We start from the raw sequence: 10,996 nt of genomic DNA on the forward strand, positions 1-10,996 counted from the left end.
CCTCAATTAGCTTTATTGATAAAAAGTAATTTTTATTACAGAATTTACTAATTAGGCTTCTTTATGCAAAGTAAGATTTAATTGAGAATTTTAGCGTGTTTGCATTTGTAAGACCATATTGATATTTTTCTTTGTGATATTGGTCCTTTGTTAGAACGTCACATGTCATGTTCGTATTAAAAAAATTGGGACGGACCACCCTATCGCCAAATGCTAGCTCCGCCACATAAGATTCTCAATGAGGAAGGGCTTTGGAAAACCAACGAACGCAGCACATGCCTATTTTTTTAGTCCCACATCATTAGTTTAGCAACAATTGCAGGAATTTATAAATGCTCGCCTTCACAAGGCTACCACCAAGTAGAGTAGTACTCCCTTTGTAAAGGAGTATAAGAGTGTTTAGATCATCACTCTTATAATTTTTTTACAGAGGGAGTAGTAGAGAATAGAGACTTGTAAAATGCGGTAGACCTATAGGTATAGGATAGGACATGGTGTGTACATGGTATAGGGTTGTAGGGTCACGGGAATAGGGGGGGGGGGGGGGGGGGTTATGCCTGACTGAACGACCGGGCTGCGGGGCTGGTTAATGGTTATAGGGGGAGAGCTACGTCTCTTAGGAAAATTGCCTTGGGGGGGGGGGGGGTTCAAGTTCATAAAAAACATAATAAAGGGAAAACTAATAAGAAAATAAATAAATAAAATGCTGGGTTAAAAAATGGTAGGTTCAAACTTCTGCAGTTCTTTTTTGTTTCCTATCAATCAATTTATTGAATTCTCTTGATTTAGCTTATATTGATTTTTTTATTGCAAATTTGTAATCCTTTTTTGTTTCTCATTTTTCATCAACTTCTAGAATTTAACTTGGTTCAGGTGTCATATTTATTAATCTTGGACAAAAAGTATATTTTCCTTCACTTTCTAGAGGTTGATATAATAAAGGGTGTGGCTAGGTTTCGGTCGTTTGAGATTTAACCAAGTCTCAGTCAAGTGACATATTATATAAGAAGAAAAAGAAAAAAAACATTTTTTTTGCATGGATCTACACGCAAGATCATACAGATATATCATCGACCGAGACATAGCCAAGTCTCAGTCGACTGAGACTTAGCAGGCAAAACTGTATAATAAAAGGTGTAATTTTCCCTGATCTGTGTGCAGTCTATTTGTCACTGCCATTTGACAATTGTGAGTTTAACTTCAGCTATTGCATTGTTATTTATTTGTATTGTTTATACCACATATTTTCCAGGTGTGATTTGGCACCTGAATGTACTCGTTAAGTCGTTAGTGATGCATCATTACTAAAAGAAGAATCAAAGCACAAAATAAGCATGCTTTTATTGAGCATTTATTCTTGTATGAATGCCCTTGCATGCAGGTGTGATCTCTTGATTGAACCAAGCATGCTCCCTCCGTCAGAAATTACTTGTCGCAGAAATGAATGAAAGATGCAAGATCAAGACAAGTTCACCATCTTCTAATGAATTGGCAGCGCCCCAACCTATTTCATCAAACAATAATTCTACACTAAACCTTCCCCAAATCCTCTCCTCTGCCCCCTGATTTTAACCAGGGTGGGGCCCAGCCGTTAATCTCGATCCAATTAATTACCTCGTAAAATCCTCACGTTAGCTTTCGTACGTGTAGCATTGCTCTTCATCAAAATAAGCACTAAAGCACCTGGTGAAAACATAATCAAAGTCCTGCATAGAGATAATAAATAGTCAAAACAAAAAAAGACCTGGAAATCTAAATGGAGTGTAATGTTTTGATGGATCTCAGGAAAGTCATACTACACAAATAAAGCAGATAACATAATAATCAACCAACTCACAACAAAAACTCCATAATAATCAACCAAAGCGAAGATAGGAAAAATCATATTATATATATTCTCCCTCCGTCTCAAAATAAGTGACTCAATTTTGTACTGCTTTAGTACAAAGTTGAGTCATTTGTTTTGAGACATAGGGAGTGTTAAAGAAAGACAGGAAAAAGGAACAAATAGTACATGCATCAACCTTATAGCATCGAGTCATCCTTGGAGGGTAGACGGCTGTACAAGTTGAAGACCATGCTGGTCCTCCTCCTGCTGGACCGGAACCGCGAGGGCAGGAGGAAATACAGCCCCATCACCACGACCACCACCTTGAACGGCGTCCAGTACAGCACGACGGCGACCACCAGGGAGAGCAGGATGAAGATGGGCGTTACCCTGTGGTCTCTCCAGCTAAGCAGCGACTGCGCGCGCTCCGCGTGCATAGCCAGGTCGCCGAGCTCCCTTTGCAACGTGCCGGCGACGCTCCGCAGCCGGTCGTATCTCAGCTTCACGATGTCATCCGGCGTGGACGTCGGGAACGTGTCGAACTCCTCTTCCAGCTCGTCGGGCTGCGCCTGATCTGCGTACGACAGCACCGTGTCTATATGCGGCGGATTCTGCGGCCGCCGCGGGTAGTTCCACACCCCGATCATGACCATGAGCACGAGCACCATCGGCAGGATCAGCTGCGGGTAGCACACCAGGTACAGGAACATCACGTGGACCAGAATCGTCGACAGTGGGTTCTTCCACTCGCAAATGTCGTCGAACCGTTTGGCGACGGCGATGGCGCCGGAGTAGAGGGAGGCGATGCGTTGGAAGTTGGACTGGCTACGACGCAGGCTGAACATTTGTGGGTCTACGTCGAGCATGTACTCCACCACCTCCCTCCGCAGTGGCGGCTCTGCCCTGGCCAGCCGCGTGACCACCCTCTGCACCGCCTCCGCCTGCAACCAGAGGGGGTCCACCTGCGGCATCGTGATCGGGTCGGTGTGGTGTATGCGTATCGTGGGAGGCAGCGGTTTGCCGTACGTGGCCAGCATTTTGGCCCACGACCTGCAGGTGAAGCGGACGGCGAGCTGGAGTTCGCCGGTCATCTTCAGCCCCGTCGGGGTGAGCACCATGAGCGGGTAGTGTTGGCTGTACATGCGGTTGGTCTCGAGGGTGGCGAGGCGGATGCGCACCTTGCCCATCTGCTGGTCATCACCCCCTTGCGAGGAGGATAGATGGCAGTCGTCGAAAACTGCGACGGTGACGACGGTGTTGAGGTCCAGCACGTTCCAGGTGTACTGCTCGTTCCACTGCGGCACCGCCGTGGCGAACAACGTGCCTGTGCGCACCCACTTCTCGCCGTACTTGACGACGCAGTAAGGGTCGGTGAGCCCCCCTTCTTTATCCTTCATGCTCACCAGGCCTCGTGCGCTAAGGATGTCCACCTCCAAGATGCCAATGGCGCCCTTGCGGAGCTTCTTCACCGATGACGAAAAAGCACGTAGTTTGAATGTGTTTTTTACCTGCAAATTTCAAGTTTTTATGTTGTATGGTATAACATAAAAGAAACGGAAATGATAAAATGTAGAGACATGTGCGGTTGATAATAAAATAAGAGACGTTCCGGTCGAATTCATCAATCTTGATATGTGTCGGCTAATTATCTCGGAGGTGCTCATGGGCAGTCAGCGTGTGTGTGTTCATAAAGACGGGTATATGTGCGTGTATGTGAGTATCTGCGATTGAATTGTGTTCGAGAGAAAACCCTTATTCCGTTTTTTTGGGTTTCTATATTTTTTGGTATTTTCTATTTTTATTTACCCCCCATTTCCTTTCATTTCTTCTGTTTTTGTTTCATTTTATTTTCTATGTTTTTGTTTAGAAGTAATATAATATTTTTGACAACTAAATGAACACCTTTTTAAACTCCATAATATATGTGCACTTTGTATTTATCCAAACTGTCTTCCTTAAGTTACTATTCTGACTACCCATCACATGCTTCATGCTGAGTGCTGAGTGCAGCTCACATAGGTGCGGCTATGTATGAGAGCGGCGTTGCAGAGGCCGGGCACCAGACAGCTCGTTATCCCCTTCGTGGGTGTGGGCCTCGTGATTCACTTCTATCAGACCTTTTGAAAGTAAACGAGCCAATATACATCTAGATAAATAGTGCAACCGTATATCAATGAATGAGATAGCACTGTTTGAAACATGTGATGACTGATTTGACTGCTCGAAATCAAATACGGTGAAATTAAGGCTCACCCTTCACGGAGGACAAAAGTATCAATATTCTACTCTATTCGGCCACCTCATCATTGCATGCTGCAGCCATGTCTCATTCTGGGCAATTTTCTGTAAATGTACCGCCGCGCATTTGTCTGTTTTTATAAAACTAATCCTCAAAGTAGTGTACAACTTGCTACTTACGATGTCAAAAAAATCTTATATTTTGAGACGGACAGAGTAATTACTACCTTTGGCCGGGTTTACTAGTCCCCTCACATTTTAGGTCATATTTTAACAATAACTTTAACTAATAAAATGAAACTCATATGTAGCAAAAGTCATATTATTAAAAACTAAATTCAAATACATATTTTTATGAGGTGCATTAATATTTTATTAGTCAAACATGTGATCAAAGTTTGATCCAAAATACAGTGAGGACTAAAAAACCTGGACGGAGGTAGTAATTAGTTGTGCTTTTTTCAAAGCTCTTTCAAGATGGTTCTTTTACCGCTAAGAGATAAGAGAAATATTTGGTCAGAACCGCCCATTCATCAAGGTATATTTGACCACACATAATATTATGGCAATTTATTACCAAAAGGGAAATATTTAAATATTTGCCTCATATCTTTTTATTTTAATCTACTAAAAAATCACATTCAATCCTCGTACGTCTATGTTGTATCTATCATATGAAGATAAATAATTCCCCTAAAAAAAGATGGATAACTATAATGTTGTGGAATATGATACATATCTATGGAATCCTAAATATTTGTATATACACTACAATCTACAAATGGCATTATTATAATTTGTCTAGATTACAACCTAATAATCATCACCATAATTAACAGTATGTGTACTCGCATTATTATGAGAGAGTTAGTAAAAATTAGATGTACACATGTCATGCTAGGAACGTGTTTGAATTTTTATTGTGTGAGAAATACACTAAACTTTGTCCGTTATACATTCTCTTCTCAAGGAAATAAAATGTGCAAGAACATTGGTACACATGGGTGCTCTGTTAAAGAAAAATACTGATGGTATTTTGTCTGCTTTTTGCTATGATTTTGTCAACTATTATTCATTTACCATGCAAAAGAAAAAAAAACTAGTATTCATTTTTGGTGTTTTCTAGAAACAATTTCTATGCATTCTCTATTGTTTAGCTCCCAGCCGACAAAATAATACATGCATAAACATATATCACAAAACTTGACAAACTTCTTATTTCATTTGTTATAGACATAATGATAAGGTACGTTCAGCAAAAGAAAATAGTTGGGAAAAATCAGCTAAACAAATGATTGGCAAAAAATCTGGCATTATTTATATCTGTTATTTTTTTCTATGTATGCAAGGTTTTAAAGAAAGGGAATAAATTATAATAATTTTTCCTTAATTATACCGCAACAATGTCTAACCCCCATCCCATTATCAATGGTCTATTACCTCCTATTACATGTTGTATCAACCATTAATTCATTAAAATTTAACAGTCCATAATGATCTGGACCACCATAAAATTTTCCTAAAAAACTGTTGTGCCGCCGTTCAGAGTAGCACCATCCAGCGTTTTTCCCTCTCTAAAAGTTCTCCTTAATCCATCATCTTAAGTGTATCCGATGATTAAGTACAAACCAAAACACCTGTCGTTCTGCAAAGAAGACATGATGACACTGTACTAGCATGTGCCTACTGCCAGCCACCTGCTTTCGGCCCAGATTGGAAGTACCTCTTGCATGGGGCCTATCCTAGAATACGGTGATATACGGCCTTGAAGTTGGGGCTGTAATTGCAATACGTCTAGCAACACATATCCCCATGCTAGTTCGGCGGGTGGGATTTAGAGCTGCCTGCAGACCGGCCTCTGCAATTCTTTTTCGGGCTATGTATCTCTTATAGCGATACCTACCGCAGCGTCGCCTGCAGGGTGGCCTAATTGGGCCGGCCCAGCGTGCAGGAGGAGCACTGACTCTCTGTAGCAACAATTCTCTTTTACTATTTTATTTTATTATATTTCTAAAATATAATAAAAAATATTTGAATTTGAAAATAGTTTAGAACAGGTTCCAATATTTTTTTAAAAAGCTGCTCGAAGAACTTTTAAAAATGCTGATAGCATTAAAAAAATGTTTGGGACAACTAAAAAAATATTGATAGCACTAAACCAAATGTACATTTTTTAAATTCGATGCAATGTATTACTTTTTGCATAAAACAAATTGTACCATTCAAAAAAAGTACGTGATATTTGAAGAAAAGATTGTGCCCTACAAGAAAATGTTTGCGATACTTAAAGAAAAATGTAAATACAATGTAAAAAATATCAAAGTTGTATAAATTTGTTTTCCAACAATGTGTATTTGAATTTTTTTTAAACATGTATTAAAAATGCTCAATATATGTATTTGAAAAAAAATGAAAATCTGCGTATCTAAAATCTTCACCCTATATAAAAAAATTTACGTTTATACAAAAAATGTAAAACGTTTACTGAAAAAACTAGACATGTGTTGAAAAAAGGAAAAAGGAAAAGAGACAAACTCAAAGAAAAAAAATCATGTATAGGATAAAAAAATTGAGCGCGTATAAGTAAACATATATTTAGACATATGTATATGGAGAACGAACAATGAGTACAAAAAAAATAGACATGAAAACATATATCTAACAAAAGGTTAATCATGTATTTTAAAATGCTAAACATGTTTAAAAAATGTTTCTGTATACGAAAATGTACAGTATGTATGAAAAAAGTAGACATCAAAAGATGTATTTATAAAAAATGTCAATCATGTATTCAAAATCGTTAAATGCGTATAAAAATGTTTTTCATGTAGACGAAAAATGTACAGTATGTATGAAAATGTAGACATATGTCGAAAAAACCAAAAGAAACCGATGAAAACTAAAAAAGAAACAAAGAAAACAGAAGTACAGAATAAAAATAAAAATAAAAATATAATAATATAATAATTTTAAGCCCGACAACGCAATAATTTTGTACTTGTGGCAAAGAGAATCTCTTCAAAGTTGAATGTATACAGAGTACATATATAGCCTACAAATAAAACTTAGCTTCACTTTATTTATTTTATTTTTATTTAAAAGTAAGCATGGCCCACTGATTCAAAATATAACAAATTACGTTAGAACTACATCCACTGTTCAACACTACATGACTTGCTAGAAAGGCCGACACCAAACTTTTCTGATTTTGACCATTATATTTCTCATGGAAAATAATTTAATAATATACCATTTTCATAAATTTTACATTTGCATATTCATAGCAGAGGAAAAGTGATGGTCAAATTTAAACATTGGAGACTATACAAAATCTAAAACCTTATGTACTTTCGAATGAAGGAAATCTTTTCTTTCATATAAAATTAATTGAAATCGTTTGAAAATATATATCATAATAGGTTTCGTTATATTAACTTGATGTTATCTTTGTTGCTAATATTCCTATATTGATGATTAAACTTAAAAATGTTTGATTGAAGACTTTCTAAAACTAATATTATGATCCATGTTAAAAGAAGGTTCTAGTGTCGAAAGAGGGATGTGTGACTAAAGCAATTAGCGTTATCGGACTCATGACATTATTCCTCGAGCACCAAAGCTCGTAGTTTAGAAGCTCAAATGGTCCCAAGTTTCCAACGCAAGGATTCGAGTGGTATCTGTAGCGATCCAGAAGTAAAGAAAGCAATACATAAATTCCCAAAATTTTGATATACCTGGGTTGTTTCCATTTCACGAAGTCTATCAATTATATTTAGTGCACTAGTTGGCCTTTTCTTTGGATCGAAGTCTCTGCACTCTAAAGCTGTCTCGTAGCATACTCGTATCTGTTCGCATAGTGTATCTTGTTGGGATCTCTCCAACCTTTCACTCCAACTTTCAATTACCTAAAAAATTGCATTGGTGTGTTATGGTCTACGAAATGAACCAGCAACATCTTACTATACAGGAAAATTATCGACCACATACATTTAAGCATCAAACTAATACAACAAATTTCTATAAAAGTAAAATATGGAGTGCGGCGTTTTGGTGCTCGGGCTACATGGAGCCCTTTTTTGAAACATTAAAAAACATTTTAAAGTTTCAAAAAATTCGTTTCCACATTTACATATGGATGTATACTACATATGTATAAAATTTCATGAGAAAATACATTGATTCGTGAGCTACACAAAAAGTGAAAATTATTGGTTTTATATAGTAACAATACACACACTGTCCACTGTTTTCAATGTCAGCAATTTGTGTTTCTTATGTGTAGCTCTCATGTTAATGTATTTCATCATGAATTTGCGAGTATGCGGTATATATCCATATCATACTGTGGATTTAGTCTCAGAATTTTCGAAGCATTTAAATAATTGTTTTGATTTTTTCCAAAAAATAAACGAGCTCCAATGAATTTCTGTAAAATATGTCCCAATAGATTCAAGTCAGATCTATCACCATGCAAATTGCACTTTCATGTTTGATCAAAATAAGTAGAAATAAAATGTATAATTCTTCTTGCAAATGATAAGATATGTGAATATTACGCATTGTTTTAGTTCCCATGTTTTCCTGCGCTTGCATTAATATTGCGCAGATTTTCTAGTGGCGTGTGACTGTTTGGGGGGGGGGGCATGCAAAATGTGCTTTCTACTAGCAGGTGTGCTTCCATAAATGATATTATGCAACATCTCAATCTAAATTGTAATGAAAATATGCGAAGTATGACCTTGAAAACTATTTAAAAGTCAATCCTTCTTAGCCTAAAAGGAAATTGAGCTTTTATCTTCCTAACAATGACATATGTTGTTCTTACATCATCGGTAGCTTGATGCCCCTTCTGCCCAGTCAGTATTTCAATGATGATAACACCAAGACTATACAAGTCAGCACTGCGTGCAATTACACCACCTTCGCGAAGTTCTGGCACCAAATATCCCCTATAAAAGTTTTGACCAATTAATGTAAGAAGAGAGTACATTATGACATATCATGAAACACTGACTTTAATTCAAAGAGAAGTCATCTAGCTTACATTGTCCCTATAATAGTTTTTGTAATATCCTGGCTTTGATTTTCGTCGAAGCATCTCGATAGACCAAAATCAGTTAATTTCGGTGTCATACTATCATCAAGCAGTATATTGGCTGGTTTCAGATCCAAATGAACAATATGGTTCTCATGAAGGTACTGTAGACCCTCACAAATCCCTTTAATTATTTTATAGCACGTTCTCCACTCACGACTTGCATCTATAAAGGGGAGAGGAGAAATCGGGTTTACGATTTGATGTCTTGACTTTTGAAAACCACTCCCTCTGTCCCACAATATATAGTTTGCAAAACCATCTTATATTGTGGGACAAAGGAAGTAGATGTTATATGACACATTGTAGTAAATGAGAATAAATAAAGAGAAAAGTTAGAGGCCACATGGTCGTACTCTTACCCATGATATACTTATCAAGACTGCCTTTAGGTATATATTCGAAGCAAAGCAATCTTTCATGAACATCTGCCATGACAAGTTTCTTGTCAAATTTTTCCATACTTCCTTGCCTGTCGGCGCAATATCCTAAAAATCTTACTACATTTTTGTGCTTGACCCGCATGAGACATTGAACCTCTCGATGAAATTCCGTTTCATCCATTAAAGCGTTGGACAGCCTCTTCACGGCGACCGCCCTATTGCCAATTATTCCCTGCTTTCGGAGCATGCAGGCCCTGTTAGTATATCATCGGTTTGATTCCGAGTTACCAAATCAAGCATGATGAGGATTGCAATGTATACATACCTTATAAACGACTGCAAATCCACCGCTTCCAATCTGTTGGTCATCAGAGAAATCACCTGTAATGTCCTGTAAAAGTGATAATGGCAGGGCCTTGGGCTCTGCGGTTTCATCGGCTAACATCTGCTCTAGGTCACTTCGTGCAGTGCTAGCTTTGCGTTCCATTTGCAGTCAGTAAGCAATTAACCTGAAAAGTTAGAGCAAACTGATTATATACTGTATGTAGTATGAGCCTGCCAGACCAAGATCCCCAATTACTCGGGTAGCTAATTAATAGTGATATCGATATGCTATACAGTACCGAACAAATTAAGATCACTCACCTGTATATTATGCAAATACAAAGCAGTAATGTTGACTTTGGCTCCCCTTGTTGCGTTTACTGCTGCGACTCAAACTCTCTCCGAGCCGTGCCGCTTGACAGCGCAGTCTAGTTGCAAGAGAGCTGCGACCAATTAGTGATAATCTGCAGACGCCAGCAGCAGCAGCAGCTTCTCAGATTGAAGCTAGCGAGAACACGATCTGCAATTTGGGACCCATTCAGTGAAAAGAAACTGAGAATTACCACCTGGACAGGCCGTGCTGCTGCCTCGTGAAGGCGATTGAGCTTCAGATTTAGCTGTCCAGTGAAGGGGATGGGGATTTGGTATCGGCCTATCAAGTCAACGGCACCTTGAGAACACGCTTGAGCTGCATCTGGATGAATGTGTCTCTGTGTGTGGTGCCAGCAGCATCCCAACCCCCCATATGATAGATAATACTGTGGACGCGGCTGCGCTGGCGAGAGTGCCGCGAGGATTCACACTGGAACACGCATGGACGAATTCAAAGCAAATGCGCACGGACGTTGCGGATTCTATATCCTAAACAGTATTTCTTTTAAACAAAATCAAACACGGATGTTGAGTACCGATGCAGAGTTCTGACAAAAGAAAGAAAGAAAGAAACAAACAAACAATAGTGCCAATGCAGAGAATATCGGTCAGAATATGAATTGTATATGGAGCGAGCCAATAATGACACCGCGAGCTTCCATGGAGATTTATACATGGAACTAACAAAAAAATTATCCATGTGTCACCACCAGGAAGTATGGTTTTCATTATTCAACTGCAGGATGATACCTCTTG

The 10,996-nt window shown here is 38.5% G+C and overlaps 1 protein-coding gene across 3 annotated transcripts; it reads right to left on the bottom strand.

Annotated features, from left to right (window-relative positions):
* Window positions 1-1,319: 1,319 nt before the first annotated feature.
* Window positions 1,320-10,693, bottom strand: LOC123105563 (FT-interacting protein 7). 3 transcript variants are annotated; one of them, XM_044527647.1, is made up of 9 exons: window positions 10,435-10,692; window positions 10,190-10,332; window positions 9,870-10,053; window positions 9,524-9,776; window positions 9,111-9,327; window positions 8,892-9,015; window positions 7,801-7,971; window positions 2,025-3,336; window positions 1,320-1,706 (listed from the first exon to the last, which is right to left on the bottom strand). In XM_044527647.1, exons 3-8 carry the CDS (start codon window positions 10,029-10,031, stop codon window positions 2,026-2,028), a joined length of 2,238 nt encoding a protein of 745 aa, XP_044383582.1. In that variant the 5' UTR covers window positions 10,032-10,053; window positions 10,190-10,332; window positions 10,435-10,692; the 3' UTR covers window positions 1,320-1,706; window position 2,025. The 3 variants fall into 3 exon arrangements, with proteins under 3 accessions (XP_044383582.1, XP_044383584.1, XP_044383583.1); XM_044527649.1 differs by having other exon boundaries at window positions 10,432-10,692; XM_044527648.1 differs by lacking the exon at window positions 1,320-1,706 and having other exon boundaries at window positions 1,873-3,336; window positions 10,435-10,693.
* Window positions 10,694-10,996: the final 303 nt, after the last annotated feature.

Source organism: Triticum aestivum, chromosome 5A (genome assembly GCF_018294505.1).
Source record: "Triticum aestivum cultivar Chinese Spring chromosome 5A, IWGSC CS RefSeq v2.1, whole genome shotgun sequence".
In the NCBI taxonomy this organism is placed as follows: Eukaryota; Viridiplantae; Streptophyta; class Magnoliopsida; order Poales; family Poaceae; genus Triticum; species Triticum aestivum.

Bases quoted from the DNA above. Each gene is read 5' to 3' on its own strand.
- LOC123105563 (XM_044527647.1), bottom strand. From the start codon at position 10,031: ATGGAACGCAAAGCTAGCACTGCACGAAGTGACCTAGAGCAGATGTTA. The intron at 9,328-9,523 runs GTAAGAGTACGA...TCCCCTTTATAG, and splicing joins TCTTGATAAGTATATCATGG to ATGCAAGTCGTGAGTGGAGA. The intron at 9,016-9,110 runs GTAAGCTAGATG...AAACTTTTATAG, and splicing joins AAAACTATTATAGGGACAAT to GGGATATTTGGTGCCAGAAC.